The sequence below is a fragment of the Gymnoscopelus microlampas genome (assembly GCF_963454915.1).
Source record: "Gymnoscopelus microlampas genome assembly, chromosome: 19".
In the NCBI taxonomy this organism is placed as follows: Eukaryota; Metazoa; Chordata; class Actinopteri; order Myctophiformes; family Myctophidae; genus Gymnoscopelus; species Gymnoscopelus microlampas.
This window is the reverse complement of record NC_139956.1, coordinates 10,467,165-10,495,040: the sequence shown is the minus strand read 5'-3', so window position 1 is coordinate 10,495,040 and position 27,876 is coordinate 10,467,165. Positions and strand designations below refer to the sequence as shown.

The window sequence follows — 27,876 nt, the reverse complement described above, 5'->3', positions numbered from 1 at the left end:
TGAAGGGCGTACTTGAATAACCTTAAGAAACTGCAAGTCATGGAGACTTGAGGAACATTTACTCACAAATTAGGACTCTAGTGTGTGTGTGTGTGTGTGTGTGTGTGTGTGTGTGTGTGTGTGTGTGTGTGTGTGTGTGTGTGTGTGTGTGTGTGTGTGTGTGTGTGTGTGTGTGTGTGTGTGTGTGTGTGTGCATAGGCATACTGTGTACAGGCGTTGTGAATGTTGGTATGACTGTTCCCTTACATCCTGCTATTGTTTGTGAGCACATTTTTAAGTGTGCCCCCCACACCCCCGCCTGCCCACACACACAAGCACATTTTATAAGTGTGCCCGCATGCACGCACCTAACCTCCCCTTATAAAGCATAAGTTAGCACCAAAAGATAAAGTGGTGCTGTCTAATTTCATGTTAATATACTCCTCTCATGTTAATATCTTAAAGTAAGCATAAGACCCCGTCTGTCTGGAAGGCTTCCAAACAATTCCATAACCATTAGATTCATCTATCTAACCACTAATGCAGTCTCTAATCCGTTTGCCTCTCTCTTTCACTCTCCCTCTCCCCTCTCCTTTATGCAGTGTCAGAGAGACGGGAAAAAATATATATATACTATTCAGTCCCTCTCTTTGCTTACATCACCAAGTTAAAAAACTTATGCAAGTATTTAATTAGGTTTCCAGCTGTCCTTTTCAAACATCGCTGTAATCCAGTCAACTCTAAATTAAGTGTACACAGTAGGCTATGGAGTGGTGGTTGCATATTAATCTCAAAGTAGTTTTCACCACTAAAAAGGAGAAAACCAGATCCGATTCTTCCATCTCTTGGTCTCTCCACCGGGGGCAAAGTTGTCCACAGTATTGTGCTGCTGCAGGGTTTGTAGCCTAAAGCTAATAATTATTTCTGTAAGTACTGTAGGTTTAATATTAATACTGTGAGTGTAAGCTTTATTGTGAACTCTTCAGTAGATTTAAATGCACTCTATTGAGAGAGGTTGATTGATCTACAATTTTCTTTCCACTGATACTAATAACATTATCTGCATACAGTATCATGATGGAGTGTATCCATAGTAACCCAAACAGTGTACAGAAAAATGGAATTACATCAACGTGGAATGTTTGGCTATTTAGTTACAAAGTGACTAATGGTACGCAGTGCCTTAATCAAATTGCTCCAAGAGAAATAACTGATCTAATCTGATATACCTCCTTCCTTACATCACTTGGCTGTACAGACAATAGAGCGCTGAAATAACAAGTCTGTCATCTGAACACAGATATGTCAGAGCCAAAGTAAACTACCCCGTGCAAAAGACACCGCTACAAACACCATTTACCGAGACGTAGATATTAGGAAATTGGATACAGGTTGTGCAAACTGGATAGTATAAAAAAAGAAGAAAAAAGAAAGAAAGAGGGGGGGGGGGGGGGGGGGGGGGAGTTAACCCATTAAGACCTGAGGCAGCGTCTAAAAAAATCAAAATCCTAACAATTTTTCGGAAAAAAATATAAAAAACTATTTTTCACGATTTTTCAAAAATAGCAGATCTACAAGCTCGTAGCGCGGCACTCGGTGCCGCGCTATGAGCTTGTATATCTGCTATTTTTGAATAGTCAAAGACATCTAAAGTGACACAGATGCGTTCCAGGTATCAATGGGTTTTAAGGGGCTAGTGTACATGTTAGTGAGAAATTCAATTTTCTGCCACAACTAACAACATAACATAGTTCTAGTAGACAATAACATTGTGAGTGGGATTACAAAATGTACACTGGAGCCATATTCCATGGTAGGCCTGGTTTACAAAGAGTTATTGCCCACATGTTGCAACAGCAATTGTTTGAATAACTTAAAACTGCTCACTCAGCTTCAGTGACTATCAGTGACAGTCTGCCTGGCCTGAGGATTTGTCCTCTACACAGCTTTCTATTGTTGTGCGAAGTCTAGTTTTTATTATGGTATACAGAAACTTAAATGACAAAAAAAAGCAGTGGAGGAAGACGTACTCAGATATTATTACTTAAGTAAAAGTAGCAATACCACAATATAAAAAAAATACTCTGTTACAAGTAAAAGGCCTGTGTTCAAAATGTTACTTGAATAAAAGTGCAAAGGTATTGGCATCGAAATTTACTTAAAGTACCGAAAGTAAAAGTACTAAAATGTTTGAAAATGGCAGATCTACAAGCTCACAACGCCAGGGGTTGTGAGCTTGTAGATCGGCTATTTTCAAATAGCCTAGGTATAAAATAGGGCTGAAGTGGTTAATGTATGTTTTATAATATCATAATTTATATCTGCAAAGTAACTAGAACTGAAGTTTTCAAATAACTGTAGTGGAGTAAAAGCATAATATTTGCCTTTGAGATGTAGCGGAGTAGAAGTACAGAAAATTGAAAATACCTCAATTTTACTTCAGTACAGTACTTGAGTAAATGTACTTAGTTACTTTACACCACTGTCTATGATGAGGGTTTCAGCAACAGACAAAAGAGATGACAGGTGCAAACTCTTTGCAATTAGTTATATGACAGTCACGTGACAGCCTTCTGTCTGCCTATAATGTACTGAAATACAAAACCTATACATATAGGCAATATTATATTAAAATACACATTAAAACAGCACCAAAAGTTAAACTAGATACTATATTTAATATTATATTAAAATACACAATAAAACAGCACCAAAAGTTAAACTAGATACTATATGTATTCTAATATTATATTAAAATACACATTAAAACAGCACCAAAAGTTAAACTAGGTACTATATGTATTTTAATATTATATTAAAACACACAATAAAACAGCACCAAAAGTTAAACTATAAGCCTACTTTATGTATTTTAATATAATATTAAACAACAAAACAGCACCCAAAGTGAAACTAATAGGTGCCCTGGACGGTGTTGTTATTATTATTAGTCATACCTCGTCTTCGTGGTTGTTGGTGGTGAATTCATTCTGTTCGTTCTCCTTCTCGACTTTGTTGTTATTATTCATGCTGAGACCTGAGAGTCTTCAGTCACTTTTATGTTGAATGGTCTTTTGCTTTGTTCTATAAAAGACCCTTCTTTCTTCTCCCCAAAGCAGCGACAGTAGAGCAGATAGCAGCAGTCCGCGTCCTGTAACACCTCGTGGTTATTGCCACTGTTTTGGAGACATCAATCTGATATTAATTAAAGATAATTGCGAGGAGGAAGGAAGAAAGTCAACAGATAAATGAACTATTAGCACTAGTTGCGAATACACTCCTATGAATGAAATATAGTCCTCATTGGAATTCGTCAGCATTCCCTGGAAGACCTGATCTCTTTCTCTCTCTCTCTTTCTCTCTCTCTCCAGTATAGGAGCTCTTCGTCTCTTTTCCCGAGGAGACAAATGAAATCTAGACTAATTTTACATTTGACTGCACTGCACTAGTCTACGTACGGCACGGCCGGCGAGGAAAAAGTTCTCTCCTCCTCATCTCCTTGTGAGGAGAAGGAGGAGGGGAAAGGATGGGGCGTGTGGGGTGGGAGGGGGTGTGATGATGATGATGATGATGATGATGCACTGTCTGCCTCCCCTCCTCCCCCACCCTCTCCTCCCTAAAGTCTACTCTACAGCAGTGATTTTATTTTATTTTTTCAATTTCCCAGTGTGATATGCAGTGGTGTAACTAGTACATTTACTCAAGTACTGTTACTTGAGTACAATTTTGAGTTTTTTTTTTTTTACTTTAATGGAGTATTTCCAATTGTCAGTACATTTACTCTACTCCACTACATCTCAGAGGCAAATATTGTACTTTTACTCCATTACAATTATTTGAAAACTTGAGTTACTATAATAGCAGATCTACAAGCTCACAACACGTTGTTGTGAGCTTGTAGATCTGCTATTTTCAAAGAATTTGTATATGTTTTATACACTTGAAAACTTAAATGAAGATGCCAATACTTTTGTACTTTTACTCAAGTAAATTCTGAATACTGAACTTGTACTTGTAACAGAGTATTTCCAAATTGCAGTATCGATACTTTTCTACCTCCCCAAAGTCTATACTCCACAGCAGTGGTTCTCAACCTGTGGGTCGGGACCCCCAGGGGGTCCCCACATGATTTTTAGGGGGTCCCCAGATGACAGTGAAGTGACAATTTAAGGACTTTTAAGACCTTAAGACTTTCACCTTTTTAATACAAAAAGTAATCAACAAACTATAGTATAAATACTGGTCAAATTGTCAAATAATAAAAGAAAGAGGCAATTGTTTTGAAAATAGACGCCTCGCAGCGTTGTGAGCTGTATTCTGGGGGGTCGCGGCTTGAAAAGGTTGAAAACCACGGCTCTACACCAGTGATTCTCTAGCTTTTTTAATTTCCCAGTGTGATATATGCATTAGGCCAGTTGGTTCTCAAAACATTTTCATGCCAAGGACCCCCAAATGAATTCCTATTTGGCCATAGAACCCCCATCTGAAAATACTTTATGCCATGGACCTCCATACAAGATTTGTTGCGTTAAAATGTTTCAAAAATATACTTTCTTTTCCACAGTTTGTAAAGAATTGTTTTTTTTACAGCAGATTTACAAGCTAGATCGGCTATTTTCAAATAGTCGTCTGTAGAGTAGGTAAAGGTACATTTGGTTCCTAATCAAACATTTAACTGGGGACCCTCTGTAATCCCCTCATGGACCCCAGGGGGTCCCCTGACCCCACGCTGAGAGCCAACGTTCTAGCCGCAACCAAGTTCAATTCAATTTCAATAACAAACATTTCACCTTTTCGAGAAACTGGGAATTATGCAAGTTGGGGGGGACCAGACATGTAAATGAGACACTGATGGAATTAAAGTCAAGTTGTTGACCTACTTTACTCCAAGGCACGACTAATAAATTGCATTACAGATTTTTTTAAATAACCCTTATTTGGCATTTGTGCTATGGGAACATGGGAATTTGAAGTTTTATATCCCAACATGCTTTGCTCACAATACATTTAAGTTATTATGCTTCATGTTAACCTTTAACCACGTCAAATTGCTTATCGTCGCTCCTGTAATAAATCTGGGATCATATAACATCTATAACTACTAGTTTACTAGAAAGACATTAAAATCTCTCTCAACCCCCCCGTCCCGTCCCCACCTCTCTGTTTCTCTCTCTCTTTCAACACCTTGAAATAACACTTGGCAGAGTTCATCTTGTGCAGGTACACAGACAAATGGACACAGGCCATGATCATGATCAACCATGCCTCGTACATTTAAACTGGCTTTTAGCCTATATCCTTTGTAACCCCTTGAGTATACCCCCCAGGCAAAATAGTTGTGCTGGGACATCATTGACATGTAGCCTATTTATTTTGAATATGTTTACAATGACAGTGGTAGGTAAGCAGCTTTTAGAGGACAAAGCTGTCATTCAGTCCAGATTGAAATGTGATAACAGAGACACACACAAACACTGACAGTGTGAGTCCATCACCACTCTGATTTATGACTGTGGAGTGTGGAAAGACTCAAAGCCTCTAGCTATGGAAGTGATGTCCTAATTAACCACATCAATATTAGCATCCCTATGCTGGGGCAAACATTTGGTGAAAATAGAATAATAATCAACAAGCTTGTAGATTGACTATTATGTTGAAATGAGTTATTGGGAATAACCCCTTGAGATGAACCATCTTGTTTTCAAGGGGGTCCACAGATTACAGAATAGTGAGAATACATAGTAATACCTACATTTATCAAAATATATTATTAAAAAAAACGACAGCAAAGATATTAGTGTAGAGCAAAAACAGGAGGGAGCCTACTATAGAGCGCACCCCGATTAACTAAGTACAGTATAGGGTTTCAGTGGTTTTAACAGTGCTGCAAGGATTTGCTTGGCAATTCTGAACATAGGTTGGGATTAAAGTATCGAAAATGACTTCAAAACGTTTATTTTGAGCAACTGCCTCACTTTGTAGTCTGCACAACTGACAGCAGCTTGGCACCAGGGACTTTGAGTGTGTTTTGCGACATTCATTTCACAGGACAGAAACCTGTATTTTGTGACAGCCAGTGCAGAAAACAGCATGTGTCGTCTTTGCTGAACTTGCACCTCAAAAGCAGTGACAGAAGGAAGAAAATAAATCAAACAGGAGTAGTCACTCTGTGGACTGGTCTCAGTGCATTTTGCTCTTTCTCCAGAATCGTGTCTTCACCAATTACATACCATCTGAAGCATACACAATGAAGAAAGGACATGGCAGGTTGTTTTTATGCTGATAAGAAACAATTTTGGGGGGGAGAGAGAGGGAGAGAGAGAGAGAGAGAGAGAGAGAGAGAGAAAGGAAGGAGTGACTTCACGTCTTGCAGCAGATAAATAATGGAAATGCACCGCTTGCTTCTCAACACCCCTTTATCAAAGCATCTCGCAGGGCTCTGGGGAGCATAGAGGGGGAGGAGATGTAGGAGAAGGAGGAGGGAGGCGAGGAGTGTCGGTGAAGGAGAAGGAGGAGGAAAGGGGAGATGAGGGGGGGCTGGAGGAGATGTCCCAGCTGTGTTTGACAGGTCTCAGGGCTGTGCTGTGTGGTCTGATGACACCAACCCCCCACCACCCCCTCAACACACACACACACACACACACACACACACACACACACACACACACACACACACACACACACGCGCACACACGCACGCACACACGCACACGCACACGCACACACACACACACACACACACACACACACACACGCACACGCACACACACACACACACACACACACACACACACGCACACACACACACAGAGACTGGGAGACAGTCTGGTCCCAGCATCCTGGGGAACACGTCAGCAAGCTTTGACATGGCCCGGCCCAAAATGAAGTGACTTGCTCTTCATGCTATCTTGAATCCCAGTCAAAGAAAATGCAGATATATCAGCTTGAACAGATTTAGAGAGCAAGCACATGCATGCACGTTTTGACAAAGAAGTAGCCAATTATGTCAAAAGAAATCATTTTAATTGACATAAAAAAACAGACAGACACACGGATAAAGGATCCTTTGGTTTACAATTAACTCAGTCTGATATTCTCTGAATATCTACAGTACAAGAATAATATCATGCAGGGATAAAGAGGGAGCACATGGGCCATCGGAGGAAAAGTCGAAAGCCACGGCCATTAATCAGATGAAGTAGTCATCTCAGACCAGTGAGTCATACCTAAAAAGACAACCGGCGTATGTGTGCATCGTGGTATGAATCTATCATGACATAATGCCGATGTATTGATCAGTAGTGTTTTCTCTTGGGGAGGACTCATGTGGTATTTTGCAGGCTGCTCAGTTCACAGTCAGACGACGAGTCAAAGATGTTTTTTTTTTTTTTTTTTTATCTCCTCTTCCTATCACGCTTTACATTCCTGAAACTGATATCCCATTCAAAACAATAGGCATTGACCAAAGTGCTGTAAAAAATACTGTAATACAAATACACAGTATCTTAAGTAAGTGGTTTGAATGGGCTGGAAGACGGGCTGTACCATTCCTTTTGAACAAGCTGTACACAAAGTTCCTCCCTTTTGGTTGGGGCCCTTTGATCTCCATCTAACTATCACTAATGAGCAATCTGTGGTCAGATCGACCTACTCTCCTTGGTCGAAGGATGCTCTTTTCCTATATCTCTGGCCAACAAAATGGGTTTCGCACCTTCATGCCATGGATCTGTTTATCCAATCTCCACGTGACACTCGGAAGAAGAGATAGCATTCAAATTCAGGATATTAAGTTAAAAGGGAAGAAGAGAATTAGCATTATCACTGCCTTTCCATTCCTGGTGTTTGTCTCTCTTTTCAACATATTCCTCTGATGGAGAGAGAGAGAGAGAGAGAGAGAGAGAGAGAGAGAGAGACCAACAGTTCTTGTGATTAAGTTGGCTGCATGCATTGCTGAGTGGTGAGGTATAGGCTACAACATGAGTTTATGCTCAAGGGCACCGTAGGGGTCAATGGGTGCTGGTGTGTGTTAAGCCTGACAAGCCATGAGAGCGAAACGTGCACTGAGCGAAAACATAGAACTTGACATCCCCCCCCCCCCCCCCCTGCATCAACCGGCCACAACCCCTCTCTCTTCTCCTATCCTCGCCCTTCCCCAACAATGTTGTCAGAATACCTGTAACTTCGTCAAGGTACAGTACGTCCCAGTGCAAACAAAGGGAACAGGCCCGAGTCTGTTTCATTTTGATGGGCTGCATAAGCTTTCACGGGTCAGCGAGCAGATAAGGGGTCAAGCCGAGAACAGAGACCTTGGTTAAGTATGTCTTTTAGGCTTGAGTTCCCAACCGTTAACGGGTGTCTATATGAGGGACTGAACACTCTCATGGAATGCTTTTGAGTGCTCTTAAAAAGTCTTAACCCATTAAGACCTGAAGCCGATTCTACATATGTCTTCTAAATCCCAACAGTATTCTGAAAAGAACGCATGTTTCTATATCAGTGGTTCTCAAACGTTTTCATGTCAAGGACCCTAAAAAATTATATGTATTTTGGCCGCGGACCCCCATTTCAAAATGTTTTGTTCCAGGGACCCCCAGATGCAAAGAATAGAGTTCAAAATGTTCGCTTTAAACAATATATATTCAAAGATTTGCACACATTTTCACGACTTTTCAAAAATAGCGGATCTACAAGCTCATAGCGCGGCTCTCGGTGCCGCGCTATGAGCTTGTATATCTGCTATTTTTGATTAGCCAAAGTGTAAAATAATGCTTTTTAGCTCAAATGAAAAAGCGACACAGATGCGTTCCAGGTCTTAACCAGGTAAAGGGGAAGCAAGTCATATCTTCCCCTTTGTTCAGTGGTGGAACCAGTAGTAGTAGGGCTAACGATGAAACAAAAAACCCAAACTGTGTAATGCCTTTGTCTTTTCCTCCAATCTTTAATCTACACACACTGAACACAGCTCTGTGTGGAACAAAAAAGCTCCCTTTGTTTTCATTAGCTTTCATTCCTGGCACTGAACTCCTTGTGTTTACTGTTCCTTAAAAGGCAAGAGCCCAAATCCTTTCTTGTCATATTTCTTATGATTCATATAAGTAGAAGCCTGGCAGCTGCTGTGGACTTTATTCAATTTCACACAGTCTATCTAATATACAATCATCTTGTAAAGCACTTGTAAATGTGAGAAGCAGTGGGATTGTAACGTTTAAGGACTATAGTTCACCCAAAAAAGTACTTATTTTCTATCAATTACACGCCCCATGAAGCATTGAATTCATGGAGATTCTTTTGTTTTTGTCGCATTCCTAAGCCAATAATTTGATGACCGGCGGAAAGATGCTAATGTGTAGGATACCTGCATACCTCCACCAACACTATCCAGTTGCCAAGCTATACCTTTTCCAGCTGAGATGACTGAATGCAATTTGGACTTTTCCCTTATTGTGAACTTGTCCTTTGACCCCAAAATGAATCAGCTCTTTGGGACAGCCTATCATTCCCACCACATTTCATGAAAACCAGCCATTAACAATTATCTCACTCTTCATTGTGACCTTTTTGACCCAAACGTGAATCACCTGTTCGCGGCAGCCAAGTAATCATTCCCACCAAGTTTCACGAAAATACAGCTCTCCATTCTTGAGTTATTTTGCTACCAGAGAAACTGGAGTTGGGCAAAAGCATAACCAGGTGTCCAATCCTGTTGCCGGAGGTACAGTAACAAAATGATAATAAACATTCTCAAGTTAAAATGAGAGTATTTCATGGCAATTAGCGACTGTATGAAAGTGACACTATGAAAAACACAGTCACGATGACACAGCTCTCGTTTATCCAAACAAAGGCAGGGGTGGGGAGACATCCGGTGGGTTTTGCTTCCCTTTTGCAATGATGACGTTAATTATTTCTGTTGAAATGCAATGGAAGCCACTGTGCCCTATAGGTCATGTTTCACTTTTCAAAGGTGGTGTGGATCTGGACGTAAAGGTCAGCTGTCACAAAGCTTTTATCTCCTCAAACCAACTGGTGGCCCACTTTGAACGTGACCGACTAGACCCTACTGAGACTTCAACAGCATCTGCTGTTACAGAATAGTGTAACAGCAGGCGGAATGTTTAGCATAGTTGCTGTTTTGCAAATCGTAACATTGCGTATTACATTGTTGTTAATGACATCGAGTCAATCAGGTTTGAGAAACCCGTGAGAGCCAAAACAATGGTGCTGCTTGCTTTCCAAACAATGATTTAGAAATGTGAATACTTACTTATTTAGAAATGTGAGTTCATCTGGCTGTCATCCACATTTTCAATCGCTATGTCCCCAATAGCCAAATGCTCACTTTGCAAACTGAAACAATGCTATCATACATTTCTGTTGGTTTAAGATAACATACTGTTGAGTTTTCAAGGTATTTTGTATATTGTAGTAAAGGCCAAATATTATTTCAAGATAATTTTATGCATGCCATGCCATTCACATTATACCGTTATTTATGATGTACGAACTTGTGACAAATGGGCATTTGTGCTGACATTATACTATACAGACGTTCCTTTTTATTGTGGTGGCTGTATAATTCTATTTCAGCACAGTGCAGTAAAGGAGGCATATAAATAACTCCTGACAATTATAGAACAGCATTTGCACATCCTGTGAATTTCCTGCCACAAGTCGCTATCAGCACAGGCCCGCTGCCTCTAGAAAAAAAACAAAAAAACAACCCTCTGATTATGAAGCCACAGATGGACCCCACGAGGTCTCCGTCACTCTGCACACCCGCACAACTGTGCCCAGCAACTGTCCTCTTTGTCATACTCAAGTCGCCTATACAGACGCTCTGGCGACGCCCCAAAATAAAAAAAAACGGTGGTAGTGGAAAATAAAAAAAAGAAGTGAGATTGGAGGGGGGAAAAAAGCCTAGACAGACCCCTGCTGTACACCACCGCTGAAATAATTAGCCCCTGGTTGATCTGGACTCCTTGTGGGATTGCACCGTGACACGTTCAAATGAGTATTGGCAGTATGTGACACCAGCTGTGGGCCACCTAGAGGGAGCCGCTGCACTGTGCAGCGCCCTGCCCACAGAGCACAGTGACGCCCTGCCCACAGAGCACAGTGGGTCAGCTTCATGAGCAGTGTCATCAAGCTGCAGCAAACGGCGCACTGGATGATTCGATGTTGACGTCTGTAAAAAAGGTATTTAACCACATGAACCCTCTAGCGTCCCTATTCTGGGGGGCGAATATTTGGAAACAACAGCAGATCTACAAGCTCACAATGCGTAGTCTTGCTATCCGTTGTTGTGAGCTGTCGACTGGCTATTTTCAATTAAGAGATTTGGTGTCGAGTTCAAAAAGGAGGGCGCCTAGTACTGTATATACGTCAGGGACTCCAAAGGGACACTGTTGGGATACAGACATTATTCAGCCCGATTGCAGCCACACCCATGTCTTGTCCATTATAATAAACCACACTATCTGTGGAATTCCCACTGTGCCACCAGCACCAATTTGGCAGGTCCTGGTGGGAGGACACCAGACCATTAACCCACAGAATCAGAAGATGTTCCTCTTTGGCACAGGGAATAAAGCTCCATTTCATTACTGCTGTAAGAAACATGTTTGTTTAATACTTTCAGTATTTACAAAATACTCTGTACCAATTTGTTGGCGAGGACAATAATATTCCTTAAACAAGAACTGACACTCTTCACAAGGGAATTGCGCAACTCTGGATATGATTCCCCCCCCCCCAATCTTGATAAGAGTTTGGTTATTATATGTTTTGGTACAAATTCTATTCTATTTGAAGAGGATATCTTGAGTCAACTAACCAGACAATCGTCTTTTGTAAAGCCTGGATACCGTAGATCTTGTGAAATCATTGCACAATAGCCCCTCTTAGTGGATTCCATATGAAGCACAATGGGCACCAGGTTGTTTTTATTTGGCTATATTTATTTACAGAAATCAAGATGAGCAAAATGAGGTATGAACCACCTGGAATTAAATTAAAAAACACATTGAAAATCAACAATTGGAAAATGAAGAAAAACTACCGAATAAATAAAGCAAAGATGTGCAACAAGTAGATATAGGAAAGAAACCTCAATATCACATTGGTTCCCAACCTTTTCTGGATCAGGGCCAACTTGAAAATCTCAAAATGATTCACGCCCCACCTATCGGACCACTTAAGTGGTCAGATGGATGGGCATTTTCAGAGCATGTTTATTCTAATGATGATCAATCAATCGATTGTGTTCCGGCTTGGATCAGTGGAACATAGTAGTCTATACTTTAAGTTCCTATTTATCGGTATCACAATTAAAATGAACTTTTTCGTTAACATTAACAACAATAAAATCTTAGTTTGCCAATTTTTTGGGGGACAAATTGCAATAACCTTACGGCCCAGGTTGGGAATTGCTGCTCTATCATACTGTACGATAACCAAACAAACATGTAGTGTTAGTGTACCTGCTGCTGTACTACTTTAGTCGTCATTATTAACTCTTGAGGCAAGGTTGTGGATTTAAGGGAAATACTGTGGTCGAAAAACGTCTATGAGGAATGCTAAACAAAGTGCAGGTGGAAGGCAATCGCATGCTTATGACAGTGGCTCTCAGACTTTGAAGGACCCTATTTGGTCCCCGTATTTGGTCGCAGACCCCCCATCTGGAAATATTTGGTGCCAGGAACCCCAAACAAGAGAAGAAATTTCAAGATCTTTTTGAAAATAGCAGAACTACAAGCTGACAACGTGTTGTGAGCTTGTAGATCGGCTATTTTGAAAAATCTGATGTGTAGGCTATAGCTTTAAACTGGTTTAACTGAATTTGATGCTACAGTGTATTGACTAATTTTGCTAGTGACCCCCTGGCCTGGAAACCCCTCAAGGACCCCTGGGGGTCCCCGGACCCCACTTTTGAGAACCACTGGCTTATGCGAGCAAAAGCAGTGCTTCGGGAGGCTTTTGAACATGACACATAACGAGTTGGTCCCCAGGTTAGTTCCTGATAGGCGTAGTAGAGCTTCCTTTCACAGTCTTCTTCAAGTGGTGGTAGTTGGGCAGAATTTTCATGAGGAAATCTAGCTGCAGAGTCTGAGGCTAAAAGACAGAATTAAAGCATTCATCTACTTGTTTGAGTCATCTGACACTCTTGTTCTATTCTATTTCATCACAGGGCTATAAATTAGCTCAGTGGTTCCCAAACTTTTTTAGCTTGAGACACAAAAGATCATTTTGTTCTAACCTCGGGACCCAAACGTACAAACATACATTATGAATTGATAACTTAAGCCCTATTTCAAAAATAGTGAAAATAGCTGATCTACAAGCTCATAGCGTGGCGCATTGTAAGCTTAAAGCTTGTATCGGCTATTTTCACTATTTTTTGTTGTTTGTTGTTTTTTTTATGGTATTATTTGTATTCTGAAATTGTATAACATTTCAGAAATTCTTTTGAATTATGATTTAGGCTAATCTAAGCTAACCTAATCTCCTTTCTGAAGATTAGGTTTTTTTAATTTGTGAAAATCTTTTGAAAAAATATTTATTGTATACGGTATGAAGTAAACGAGTCACGACAAAATGGGTCCCAACTCAGTGTTTGGGAAACACTGACTTAATGAAAGTAATCAAGCAGCAAAGGATAAATCATAAAGGATGACACACCTGTGGTTTTTCCGTCTGTACCCGCCTCAAGCAGTTTGAACCATAGATGACTGTGTTCTCCGACACGACCTCACACGTGTTCACCTGGCAACACGCTCCCACAATACAGCCACTGGTCAGAATCACATTTCTCCCAAGGTCCGCTGTGGGGAAAGGCCATGGTTGTATGTATGATTATTACACGGATGTTTCAAAGAGAAATGGCAAATTATTGTAATGAAAATGTTGCACACAAAGGTGTAACCAGGGGTCTTCAATGTTTTTCAGACCTCTTAGCTGAGAGAGATGAAGCAGGGACCCCCCACTACATATTGTATAAAATTGTGTTCCAGATTAAACTTCATCATCTTTTCTATTAACATGCTGTATTCATGTTAATGTGTCACTTAAACCCTCAATACTTAGTAAAGTTGACCTTTGGCTCTATACTAGGTCTGCTCTGTTTTTCCCTCTACACCAAACCTCTTCACCAAAAATAGCCCATCTACAAGATCGAGCTTATCGTCTATTTTCGGCTAATGTTCCCCTCAATATAGGGATGCTAGGGTTAATAATAATAACTCATATTTGTTGTTGAGTACTCAAAGACGCTTTACATGGGGGGCATGAGAAAACAACAAATAAAAACAACTTTATTGTTGAAGTGGTCAATGTAAAAAAAGGGTTCCTATCACACAAAGATTGGGCGACCCCACTGTAGTAACTCTGAGGCCACACTAGGGGTCCCGGGCCCACTGTTGAAGACCCCTGGTCAATAGGGATTATTCAGGGACTAAAACGGTCTACCTTTGGACTCGATGACATTGTTGTCTCCAATCTTCAAAGCCTGAGAGACTTTAACATAGTCATTAAGGGTTTAAAACATGATATAACGCACGTGTATAGATTTTCAAATAATCCAAAGATATATTAAAACTATGAACAAATCACATTGTCCATGTGACAGACAGCCATTACAGACGATATATGCACTGTTTCCTATAAGGATACCACATCCAACTTCAAAGACATTGTTGGTCCCAATTGTCATCGTCTTGGGCTCAATCCCCTCCGTATCTGGCATGATATTTTCTGGATAACTTGAGATAAAAACAGTTAACACATACAGTATTAGTGTAGGGATGCTGATGTCTACAGCAACATGTGCTGGTATTAATAAGTAATAGTGACAAGTTGCATGTATTATAGGCCTACCTGTTAATAATGAGTGCCTGCTCCTCAATCAGATTGCCTTCACCAATAACAATCGGGCCTGCCTCAGCAATGATTCGCGCTTTAGGGTGAACAACAGTTCTAGCTCCTAAACAAAATAGAAAAATACAAATATTGTTTCAATGGGCCATTTGCCAGTGGTGTAAAGTAAGTAAGTATTACTCAAGTACTGTACTTAAGTACAGTTTTGGGGTATTGTTTACTTTATTGGAGTATTTACAATTTTCAGTACTTTTACTTCTACTCCACAACATCTCAGAGGCAAATATTATACGTTTACTCCACTACAATTATTTGTAACTTACAAGTTACTTTGTAGATTTTGATTATCGTAACAAAATATACATTACCCAAGTCAGCCGTATACATTTCAGCCATTTGAAAATAGACGAAAAATAGCAGATAGCATTGTGAGCTTATCTGCTATTTTTCGTTGTAGGGATCGGCTATTTTCAAAAGATTACGATACATTTTGAAAACTTGAAATGGTACATTTCTGCAAAATGAGTACTTTTACTTTTGGTACTTTAAGTACATTTTATACCAATACTTCTGTACTTGTTACTCAAGTAAAAATGTAATTCCAGGCTTTTACTTGCAACAGAGTATTTCTACATTGCAGTATTGATACTTTTAAGTGAAAAATAAATTCCACAACTGCAATTTGCAGCATTGCACAGTGAGTAGGCCTACAGATTACAGAATGAATGGTATCGGATCTCACCAATGGTCACATCCCCTCGAATTTCGCTTTCAACACACACTACAGCTCCAGCCGCAAATTTGGCACTGTAAAAAAAAAAAAGAGACATTATTTTAAACAGCATCACCTTTCATAGCAACTACTGTGTCATGGCTATGAGCTAGCCCTGAAACATGACTGTCATGGATGAACTTCAACCTGGTTCAACCTTTTTATTTAACAATAGAGAAGATACGGGTACTTATAAGCACCCGTACATAATTGTAACATCCCTGGCCGTGGGGTAAGCCCTTTATATTTGAAATCTGAACGTTTATATAGATGTACGGGCTAAATAGGGAGAAAGTGCAAACACTATGTTGAAGTTCATCCATGACGGTAATGACAGATGACCATCTTGGATCCATGGCTAGGCTACCTATGAGCCTGAATAGCTGCCCATCATATCATAATCCATGTTTTTTCCATAGCTTATGTTTCGAGAGAAGCTAGATTAAAAGGGAATTAAGTATTTCAAACTATCACCAGCAGCAGGTAAATAAAAAAAGCAACCGAGTACCTTTTCTGTGCAGCTTGTTTGTTTACGTCCGACATCCTCACAATAATTGATCTGATCTCATCTATCGACAATTGATTGTTGTTCCTATTCCTGGGTGTAGCAAGCGAAGCTCGGTGTTGATTGTTTCTGCCTGACAACATCATACTGGTTATTTGCTGCCCTCTACTGGATTGCGTTTTTACTACAGCCAACTCCAGCCTTGCTTTAGAAAAGGTATGACGAAACAGATCTCACTATAAGTCACTATTTTACAGTGGTGTAAAGTAACTAAAGTACTGTACTTAAGTACAACTCTGAGGTACTTTTACTTTACTGGAGTATATCCAATTTTCAATACTTTTACTTCTAGTCCACTGCATCTCAGAGGCAAATATTGTACTTTTTACACCAGTACAAATATTTGGATTCTGCAGCCCCAACCGCCCCCCCCCCCCCCCCTGAAGATTTTACTATTATTTGTAGATTCATATGGATCTATAGATGTAGAGAGCTGTTTCTTTTCCAGGGACATGAGACAGGAATATAAAAGATGGAATCTGACTAGTACAGGAATGGTTGACATCATCAGGACCATGAGAGATGGGTTGAGTAGCCTAATATTTACATGTTTTAAAAGTTACTGTAGGCTACCTTACATTAAGTAAAATCATAGGAGAATGACACAGTTTTGGTACCTGGTGATGTCTGTTTGAATATCCTTTTTGTATTTGGCCCCATACCCTTAGCCTGGGTGCCAGCCTGCTTCGCTACGTTCGGCGGATTTTTTTTTCTCTCTGCGCTTCGCAGAGAGAAAAAAAAATCCGCCGAACGTAGCGAAGCAGGCTGGCACCCAGGCTACCATACCCTGGCCTGAATGTCACATGTTCAATCCTCTGCAACAGTATAACTGTACTTGCCCTTTACAAATAATATATAAATACATAAAAAAAATACTTAAAGTAGTGTGAGTGAAGTCAAGTTTTACCATGATCCCTCTGTTTTCACCAAAACTTTTACATCCTTTTTAGACTTTCTGGTCACTTTTTGCACCTTATGTCTAACCTCATGTATAGCCTAGATCTCTGCTCTTTTACGCTTTGTGTATACTAGCTCTGGTCCATAGCATTAGAGTTCTCCTTAAGTTAAGGAGAACTCCCTCTAACGCTATGGACCAGAGCTAATACAATACAGTAGAAATAATTTCTGTCCCCCCTTCTTTTCTTTCTGAAAACTATGTATGATGGAGCTTGCACCCACCTCTTGGCTTCTGAAGGAAGCCAAACCAGAATAGGTGTTACTCTTATGTACCTGTACTGTACTCAAGGTGTAACAATAAAGTACAACCTTGAACCTTCTTTACACCTGTAAACCTGTGATGTGACAACAAAACAGATTTTGATTCTGATTATGTATTTATTTAATTTTAGCCAATATGATGCTTTAATAAAGTCATAGGCCTATCTACATGCCGTGAGCAGGATTTAGAGAACATTAGGTACCAAATTTAAAGGTTGAAGCCAAAGCATAGTGTATAAAACACCCACCTCATTTGACTTATTACATTTTTGTACAGGATAAATCAAGCATAATTATTGTTAACCCCTATAATTATGTTCATTATACAGTATGTTTTGGTGAGTAATTCTTCCATCACTGATTTACTGACATTACTACCATGCTTCTGTCTACAATGTTGCCATTCCTCCTGTAGGGGGAAACATCCACCAACAGGACATATAGAGCAGGTGGGTCAGGTGTAATGTTCAGGAGACTGGAGTTAAAATACAGGCCTAGTCCTTCATTTATGTCTCATAGGCAGTGTATAATGTAGGTGTTTCACAATGTATCATAGCTACTGTAGGCGTTTCACAGTGTAGGCTATCACATAGGCCTACTGCAGGTGTTTCACTCTGTTACCAGGTTATTTATCCCTCATTTGTGAGCTCTCAATGCCTAAAGTATAATTGTAACATTTTCATAAATTATGAAAATGTGATCATAGAATAGGTCTACAGACAGCCAATTGGCCTACAAAGGCCTAAGATTTCAATAAATGCTACAAATTGCTACAAAACCTGTGGATAGCCAGTCATTATGGTATTAAACAATAAGTTGAAGGGTACATTTAGATCTGATAATGATGTACCATGCATGTTCAAACCATGCATACTTTATATTATTTCAGACAATTTCCCATGGAATACTTGTATTCTGAACTTTTTCACATTTTGGGGGGAAAATGCCCATTTCACATTGAGGTGCCCAGACTTGTCAGGTGCCCACTCTTCCTGTATCCAATGAGTTTCCTCATTTCTCTAGGATTAGAGTCAAAGAACCACCATTGGTATTCTAGCACCATTTTCCTATATATATTCAATCCTAACCCACCAAGGTGTTTACGTAGTAGCCTATACTCCAAATGTGACATAAGTAGCCTACATCAGGGTTCTTCAACAGGGGGTCCGGGACCCCTAGGGGGTCCTCAGAGTTACTACAGGGGGTCCGCCAAATCTTTGTGTGATATGATTATCTTTTTTTTACTTTAACCACTTGAACCCTAGCATCCCTTTTGTGAGGAGAACTTTAGCCAAAAAATAGCAGATCTACAAGCTCACAACGCCTCGCAGCGCAAAGAGGTGTTTGGTGTAGAGGGACAAAAGAGCAGACCAAGTAAACAAAAAAGTTGAATCTGAAACACAGTTTTATACAATATAGAGGGGGTCCTTGCTTCATGTCTCTCTCAGCTAGGGGGTCCTTGGCCTGAAAACGTTGAAGACCCCTGGCCTACATGATCATGATGTGGAGGATGACAGGAGAACGTGAGCGCTCCTCCCTGATGTGATGCGTGATGCGCGCAGCAGAAAGGATGCTTTGCGCACCAAATCCTGCCCACAACCCTGAATCATTTTTTGGAACGAGGAGCCGGGTAGGCAGTGAGAGACAGTCTCTTCTTACTGCAAGATTACTTTCGTGGCTTGCTTGCAACATGCAACTGGGCTCGTTTTGTTTTCTCTAACGCCTTGCTGCTATTTGTGTGAGTTTTGGAGGAGGTGGGTGCATCATCGTGACTTCGGCGTGTAAACTGGTCCTGAAGCAGAAGTGCGCGCAGGAGGATGGAGAAACCTGTGTAACCGGGAAGACTCCCCCAAAAACACGGTCGCCCCCGTTTTTTTTTCCTCGGACCGCTTTGCCCCCCAATGTTTCTTGTATTCTTGTAGTCTATTTGTTTTACTGAGGATAGGGTTAGACATAAGTTTAGGGTTAGGCATGGAATAAGGTTAGTTTTAGGCATAGTTTACTGAGGTTACATTTAGGAATAAGGTTAGATTTATGCAGTTTTAGTGAGGTTACGTTTAGGAATAATGTTAGGTTTAGGCATAGTTTTACTGAGGTTGCGTTTAGGAATAAGGTTAGGTTCCGTTTAGTTTAGGCATAGTTTTACTGAGTTACCTTTAGGAATACCAGGTGGTGGCGACAGCTAGTGCCGAGATCGCCAGATTTGCCCCGGGGCGACTGTGTTTTGGGGCGAGCGTTTTGGTATTCACTTCAATTCCGAGGAACTACACTAGCCTACTATATTAGCCTAGTTTCTTTGGTAACTGGTGGCGACGCGATGTCGCTTCGAATTATATAGTTGCTATTTTACTTCGCTCTTCGGTGTATAATTGTGAATGTTGAAAGTTGAAAGCAGTAGTCTCTATATTGGCCTTCCAAGATGAAAGTGAAGAGGTGCAGACATCCCACACGGAGGGCAGAATCTCACTCGGTCTATTATTTCTATGAACTTTATGGAAACACGTACTGAGACTACACTGTAATATGGAACCGTCAACGACCCTTGATATTGAGGCCCTGAAGGTAAGATAACTTGCAACCCCCCCCCCCAACACATGAAAAATGCATGCATGCCACAGAGTTTATGTTCAATACAACTTAATCTGGTAAGAATTGTCATGTATTTGGTAGAGGACAACTTGGCTAAGTTTGTTTCATGGCTAGAAAGGCCTATTCTCTTTAGTCTAAATATCTAAAGTCTAAAAATCCTCTATCATAAAGCATATGCATGTACATGTACAATGTGTGATTATCATGCAATTTATTAAATGTAGTTTTTAGACTATAGTCTTTTAATGGAAGACATTATTGTAGGCCTAGTATAAATTACTGAGATAATTGCAGTTTGATTTCGCATCTGCTGTAATGACACATCATCACTGCAACAGGTGCATCCTTGGAAAAGGATATAGGCTATTCCCATTAGGCTGCAGCTTGCTCATTGTTGAGATTTGCATTGAGCTCTGCAGCCTATACCTCAGGTTAGCTTATAATCATTCATGATAGTTCATGTCTCCCTCTACTCCATACTGACAACCCTGCCATTCTCCAAGTGTTTTCCTTAAAGATTCAACACTCAAGAGTAACCTGTATGAATACTTAATCTACCAGATGCTTAATTTGCATGCAAGAGGAGAAAGTGGATAACCTCTGGATACAGTATAGCCTAACCCCCAGTTCTCTCTGTAGCCTACTGCAGTCCAAGTGAGAATCAGTGACATTAGCCCACAAAGCAACACCTAAAGTGGGGGCCGGGGACCTCCAGGGGTCCTTGGGGGGGGTTCCAGGGGGTCCCCAGCAAAATGTGTTAATATAGCATCACAGTAATCTTAACCTTTTATACTTTGGCTTTTCAAAAATAGCTGACCTACAAGCTCATAGCGCTGCACCGGGTGCCGTGCTATGAGCTTGTAGATCTGCTATTTTTTTTTTATTGTGAAAATGTGTGCAAACCTTTGAATATATACTTTTTTTTAAGCCAACATTTGTAACTCAAATCTTTGCTTCTGGGGGGTCCCTGGAACAAAATATGAGATGGGGGTCCGCGGCCAAATACATATCATTTGGGGGGTCCTTGACATGAAAAAGTTTGAGAACCTCTGTTCTATAGGTAGCTACTGTAGTACTGTTCAGTAATTCACGGCTCTTGCTTGCACACTCCCTCTGGGTGGTATTGTTCTCCGCTTGGTGTGTATAGCTTAAAGCTTGTCTACAAATGAACAAATGCTTCCCCATCACTCTAGGTTTAGACCATACTCCCACACACCCGATGTTTGCTTGTTAGCTGTCTTTTATATAGCTTATTGTCCATTATCATCACATTCCATGTTCCAGTTACTTGTAGGCTACTTGTAACGTATAGTAAACTAAAGGCTGTTTTCAAGAAAATCCCACAGGTATACAAGAGTACATTCTTTGGTTTTGATTCCTTGACATAGTAGACGAAAAGTAGAGAAATAGTAAGTAATATAAGGCTTTCATTCCTGTTGATTCCGGTCTGATCATTCTGCCAGTTCCCCCGAGTTCATCTGATGAATGCAAATTACAGCCACATGGAGAGCTGTCCAAAATGGCCCTGTTGGCTCTCTAATAAGGATTTTCTGGGGGATTAGCAAGGAAAGCTAGTGTACTGAGGAGAAGAGTCTTTCTGTTTACATCAGCAACTCATGGTCTTTTCACCATTGCCAATATCATCATCACTAAGAGAGGACCCTGCAGAGCTCCAAATGTCTGGGCCGGGCCTATAAGCAATAGCAAGGCTGGCTGTCTGAGTCCCTAGACACATTGATGAGTGTTGCAAAAATCCTCAGTCAGCTCTCATTCAAATTACTGAAATGGTTCTCAAAGTGGGGTCCAGGGTCCCTTGGGGGGGTTCCAAATGGACTCTTACATGTCTGTAACTCAGAGAGTGTAGAAATAGACCCTTACGGGTCCATTTGGTTCCATTTCTGGAACCCCCTCAGGGACCACTGGGGGTCCCCGGACCCCACTTTGAGAACCACTGTGTTACGCAATTGAAAATCCTCTCAAGAAAACCGCTTCAAGCTACCGTGGCTTTTTTCTTCTTCCCAATGTTCTTCAGAGGAGTCTCTGCCTTGTGGTCTGATGCAACCTTTCTTTTGTGGTGACCTTATTGGAGATCTTTCATCTCCGCTCGTCCCATACTTACATAAGAGCTGCCGAAAGTGCACGGCCATCCATCGTCAAATAAAGGGCACACACAACAAAAGTTCAAACCATTGACAGACACGCGCTGTATTGTGACGCCGTAGAGCTGATGCAACCACTGAATCACTGAAGCCACTGAGTTCACATTTTAGTCTACCAGCTATTGACAGCAAGATCTTTTGCTCAGATCCATAATCATCAATCAGTGTAGTGTATGGCCTATCAATGAAGTGGAGTGCTTATTACATGTTATTACTATGTTGTTACATGTAGTTTCACTCTTCCCCTCAGACGTCTTTGTTGAATGTGTGATTTGGGGCTCTCAGACAGACCAAAGAATAAGAGTCACAATCAAGTGTGAGTGGGTGCTTAAAATGACATGGCTTCTTTCTTGATTGCGCAATTTGCGCCCATCTACTCAGTAAGGCTATAGTTCTATAAATGGAAGGCATGCTGGGTGGATGAGAATTGAGAGCGTGTAGTCATCATCAGTGGGTCTGATATGTTTCTCTACCTCCAGCTGAGGATGCAGGCCTCATAGGACGACGGTGGCACCAAGTGGCGTGAAGGAGCGAGCGCCGCCCTGGCAGCCAGTTCTGCTGATTAACATAATCAGACATTAATAACGTCTCATTTTCTTTCATTATAGGACGTTTCTCAGCGACGTTTTGCTGCCTCTGCAGCATGTCGCTGTTTGATCAAAAACAGCATGTGGAATATAACAACGCTAATTGGCGAAAATGAGGCATGCTGGGAAGGGACTGCTGGGTAATTGCGCGTTTTGGCTGGCTCCAGCTGTAGTGTAGGTTAAAGCAGCCGAGGCACCGCCACCCCCACCCTCAAGCAAAACAGATGATGCCCCCTGTGAAAAGGAAAAAATATACTTGTTTTCGTTTCAATGAATGTTGTGTCGTAGTGCATATCTATGTGAAAGATCCTCGTAAGAGTTGGCCCTTTGCTCCTTGAAAAATGTGTAGGCCTATTACTGTAGAGGTGTTGGGCTTATAAATATAATTTGCATGTAATCAGAACTTGGCTGGCAGGAGATAAAACATCCATAGCTTTGGAGAGAGTTTCAAGGTTCTCTACTTCTAGTCCTATTTTGTTGATATTCCGCCTGAATCGATTTGAATATATTTGGAGGATTTCGTGAAAATCAGAGCCCCACTGCCCAAGCATGCCTTTTTTGATTGAAATTGGCAGACACAGGATAATTACTGTATAACACGGAGACATATATTTTCACTTGCTTGCATTGGGTTGGAGCCAGGAAAGATGTTCAAAAATGTTTGAAAGATTATAGTGCGTTTTTGTTTTGATTTGCTGCATATGGCAATTTGGTTTTCACCTGTTGACTTATTCCTTGTTTGCCGACACAGTATCTGTTTTGTTTGACTTGTTTGACTCAAATAAAATCAAACAAGTAACAGATAAAAGTAACAGATTTTCAACTGAAAAGATATGGCCCATCACCTCACGTTATTCAATTGAAAATCTGTTATTTTCATTGAATGACCTATGACCATCCTACAACTCTTTAGTTGCATATATTGACCGGATCAACTGGTTTCCATAGGGCTCAGCCAGCAGAGTGCAAAACTGTTGCTGACTTATTTAGCTGTCTTGCTCAGTACACAGGGGATGTTTGTGAGAGTCAGCTGTGGCCAGTTTGCTGAAATGACAGTTTGGCAAAATACCGCCCTTCCGGTATACTCTACTATTCCTTTTAGTACTGTGTGAATAGCCAAGCGTCAGGAGGCGTGACTCAGCCAGAGTAATATATGCATTAAAACTCAAACTGCAAAGAAATCATAGGAACCACCAGCGCTGGGAACAGTGGGTTGCCATAGAAATTTGAAGTGCTGAAGTTTCCCCTGGCAACAGTGGTTTGAAAATAGACTTGAGTTGTCCTGTTCTGGCACGACTGTAAGCTAAAACTTTGGTCTCATGCCATTTCTTTTTTTCGTAAGAGTTATACACAATTGTGTTAACTCATGAGTGTCTCTCAAATTACAATTATCTATTGAAAAGAGGACCTCAAGCGGTGCTTACGCAGTCAGTAGTCAGAGCCCAGACTTCAGTGTGTCATTGTGTGGTAAAGTTAACCTTTGTATTAGTGAAGTGGTTCTCAAACTTTTTTATTTCAAGGACCCCAAGCTTAATGCGATGTTCATTTCTCTGGGACTCCAATCTACACAGTAAAGTCCTCAGTGTTAATTTCACTTTGTGAGTGTACAAATGGGGTTACAGACCTCTAACTCCTCAAGGACCCCTGGGGTCTATAGCATGTAATGCTAGACCATGCTCGAGCATATAATGTGATTATATGCTCTAGCTTAGCTCTGGAAAGTTTGCCCTGATGCCACTACACTGTTGCAAACTTTCCAGAGCTAAGCTAGAGCTTATAATCACATTAACAGATATACAGTAGCCTACAATAGATTGCGTTTTGAAGTGCAAATTCTGTAATGCCAGAGGTTTGTGTTGTGGGAAACTGTGTGAATCAATCATGACAATTACTCAAGTGATCCGGCTCTGGAGTTTCTAACTTGCTTACTGGTCCTAAAGCACTCGCACCCACCTCTCATAATACTCTTGTCCCTCAACTGTATCGGTGGCTTAATTGGAATCAGTGACATTTCAAAGCCAGCGATATGGGTCATTTGTATTTGCTGCAAAGTCACAACAGCCATTTGTGAGGCATCTGCCAGCGCTGGTAGACGTGACCCGAACTGTCATTCCAAGGAAACACTCCCTGGAATATATTAAGCTCTGTAGTAGTAAGAGAAGTAGGCGTGTGGAAGTCTTCGTTGATTGCATATGCGTGGAGTAGGGGTGTCACGATTCACTTACCTCACGATTCGATTCAAAATCGATTCCTAGGGTGCCGATTCGATTAAAATTGCGATTCTGCGATTAATTGATATTCGATTAGATTCTGCGATTTATTGCGATTTTCTAGGGTGCCGATTCGATTAAAATTGCGATTCTGCGATTAATTGATATTCGATTCTGCGATTTATTGCGATTTTCTACCCCAAATCACTTTGCTTTAATTATACTAGAACATTTTAATATAATATAAACCATGAAAAGTTGAATCATACACTTCAATGCAGCCAGATCATGTCAGGCAGTCTTTCTGACATTGATTTCAGACAAATTGCCAGTGAAAAAGGTACTAACTTAAAAAATATATATATATATATATATTTTTTTTTTTTTTCAAAAAATCGATTTTAATATTTTGAATCGATTTTTAAAATCGTGGCATTAAGAATCGCGATTTATTCATGAATCGATTTTTTTTGACAGGCCTAGCGTGGAGAGTAGTAGTACGCTATGTTGACATTGTTCCTTAGCTGGTTGTCCATTTATGGATAATGAAAATATTATTCATTAAATTCACCAAAAAGGAATACAATTCAATAAAATGCCTGTCCATAACGCCCTAAATGTGAAATGTCCATATCGGTTTGATTTTTCATTTATGCCTCTGCCATAAACAGCCATGGCCGGAGGCATTATATTTTCGTGTTGTCCGTCCGTCCGACCGTCCGTCCATCTATCTGTCTGTCCATCCGTCCGTCCGTCCTTCCATCCTATTCTCGTGAACAAGATATTTTAGGAACGTCTTCTTGAGGGAATTTGATCTGGCACAAACGTCTACTTGGACTCGAAGATTAGAATTTGGTAGTCAAAGGGCAAAGGTTACTGTGGTGTCACAATACATGTACCTTAAATTCCTTCAAAGAATCTGCTACATTATCTCGGGGGGCGTAGGGTTAAACTACCTGACATCCAGTTTGGCCAAATATTACGAACAATTTAGTTTTTTTTTAATGTGTTCAGCGGATTGAAGCTGAATGGGGAGTGGCTTTGTCACTGTGCTAGCCTCCCCAAGAGCTGTCTGTGGGGGGTGTTGAATGTAGGAAGGAGGTGCTACCTCCCGGTGGGGGCTCCTCACTGGCACGTGAGCCGATACGGTACAACAACAGTGGCTGGCAGCACAGAAATGTGTGGGGACGATTAAATGGCATAACTTCAACTGGTTCAATTTCTGTTCTGGTCTTAATGAGCCATGAGCACTATTAGATTGTGTGTAATTTGTGTGTCAGTACTTTTATAATGACTAGTAAACTCTAGCTCAACAGCAGTTTCACACAGCAGCTACATTAATTGAGATACCTCAGACTTTAAGGAGTTAAGCGTGTTAAGGAAGATAATTTGTCACTGGTGTAACCTTGGGCAGAAAACTCACTGAGCTAAGGGGTCCTTGCTATGCCACTGTTAATGAGGGCCTGCTAGGAAAATAGACAAGCTAATATCGCCTGGCGTCGGTGCCCTATGCTAATGACATGCTAAGTAACATAGCATGTGGGTTGTGGACTCTGACTTGAGTTATGCATGCATGATTAACCACTTAATTTAAACCCCATATACTTAGTTGACCGGAGTGCTCCAGGGGTCCATACTAGGCCCCCTCTCGCTTGGATTCCCCATGGATGATGTCACTGGTAGGCGGATTTCTGAACTGTACACAGCCTTCCTCTGAGACACAGACGGAGTAGACAAAAATGGTACCACATAATAACGAGCATTAGTGAGGACCAATTATATAAAGATAGGTTGAAAACAGGTGAAGTCGTCCTTTAATCACAAAGTCAGAGGGAGCTAAGTAAGGCTCGAACCGGGAACCGTCCAATTCTCAAGCAGCCATTCTACTGCCTGAGCCACGGAAAGTGCAGAAGGACAGCCTGTCCGGGTATAAATTCATCCACAGATTCATAGCCTTGCAGCCTGTGATGCTTAGTTAAACCCTGTCAAACGCTGGTCACGAATGGCTGGAGATCAGGTCTGCTGACGCTCGCTTGGATGACCACACCTGACAGTCATCAGCCCCTCTGATCTCAGATCAGAGCCTGTGTCTAGCCCATTAAGACCTGAGGCGATTCTTTAAAAAATTCTAAATCTAAACATTTTTTTCCCCAAGATTTTTCAAAAATAGCAGATCTACAAGCTCATAGCGCGGCACTCGGTGCCGCACTATGAGCTTGTATATCTGCTATTTTTGAATAGCCAAAGAAATCTAAAGTGACACAGATGCGTTCCAGGTCTTAATGGGCTAGTTAGGTTCTGAACCCTTTCAAGGACTTGAGAGTAAAGTCGACCTGACACACTGTCCCAGCCATGACCTCCTTTTTACATTTAGTTGAAGACACAGGCCTTTCATTTGTTTAGGACATGAAATTTGATATGGGAAAAGAATGTGGTTGAAAGATGACCTTCTATGAAGGCTAGAATAAATAACACTGTGCACTGACATGAGTTCAGATCTGGCCATGGCCAAGTTATTCCCATCTATTTCACATGATTTGCTGTAAGCTGGGAAGAGGATCTGAGGACTCAGTGCTCACTGCTTTCTCAGTCACTGATTAGACTTACTTTGGAAGCCCATTTTTGCGTCTCAATAAAATAAATAAATGTCTGGCATGTTTTTTTGTCTTCGCAATTCAGAATTTACTGTATAGCTCAGTTTTGTATTTCTAACGTGGCTTAATTTCTCAGGATTCTGAGACTTGCAGAGAGTTGCATCAAGAAAACTCATAATTGTGAAATTGGCAGAAAAAGTTAACACAATTCAAGCTTTTTTTTGGTGGTGAAAATTTGCTTCTACATCGGTGGTTCTCAACCTTTTTTCCTTGGAGCCCCCCCTTCTTCCCTATACTCATATGACAAATTGCAAAAATTGCTGTTCTACATG

At 40.8% G+C, this 27,876-nt stretch overlaps 3 protein-coding genes across 5 annotated transcripts in view; 1 reads left to right on the top strand and 2 right to left on the bottom strand.

Annotated features, from left to right (window-relative positions):
- The window catches only part of rbpms (RNA binding protein, mRNA processing factor), a 41,192-nt gene extending 37,761 nt beyond the window's left edge, over positions 1-3,431 (bottom strand). The window contains exon 1 of one of the 2 annotated variants that reach the window (XM_084042525.1): positions 2,937-3,431. In XM_084042525.1, coding sequence (XP_083898651.1) covers positions 2,937-3,008 — 72 coding nt within the window. In that variant the 5' untranslated portion in view covers positions 3,009-3,431. The remainder of the gene's footprint in view (positions 1-2,936) is intronic. The other variant, XM_084042524.1, reaches the window with a different exon arrangement.
- An 8,484-nt stretch (positions 3,432-11,915) lies between these two features.
- LOC311034915 (dynactin subunit 6-like) lies at positions 11,916-16,189 on the bottom strand. 2 transcript variants are annotated; one of them, XR_014599648.1, is made up of 8 exons: positions 16,131-16,189; positions 15,593-15,657; positions 14,851-14,956; positions 14,647-14,735; positions 14,443-14,490; positions 13,657-13,799; positions 12,912-13,089; positions 11,916-12,878 (listed from the first exon to the last, which is right to left on the bottom strand). XR_014599648.1 is itself a non-coding variant. In XM_084042945.1 (7 exons), exons 1-7 carry the CDS (start codon positions 16,163-16,165, stop codon positions 12,988-12,990), a joined length of 588 nt encoding a protein of 195 aa, XP_083899071.1. In that variant the 5' UTR covers positions 16,166-16,189; the 3' UTR covers positions 11,916-12,987. The 2 variants fall into 2 exon arrangements, 1 of the variants encoding a protein (XP_083899071.1); XM_084042945.1 differs by having other exon boundaries at positions 11,916-13,089.
- Positions 16,190-19,724: 3,535 nt separating this feature from the next.
- LOC311034578 (zeta-sarcoglycan-like) overlaps positions 19,725-27,876 on the top strand; it is a 40,636-nt gene continuing 32,484 nt past the window's right edge. Inside the window, exon 1 of the mRNA XM_084042460.1 lies at positions 19,725-19,967. Coding sequence (XP_083898586.1) covers positions 19,929-19,967 — 39 coding nt within the window. The 5' untranslated portion in view covers positions 19,725-19,928. The remainder of the gene's footprint in view (positions 19,968-27,876) is intronic.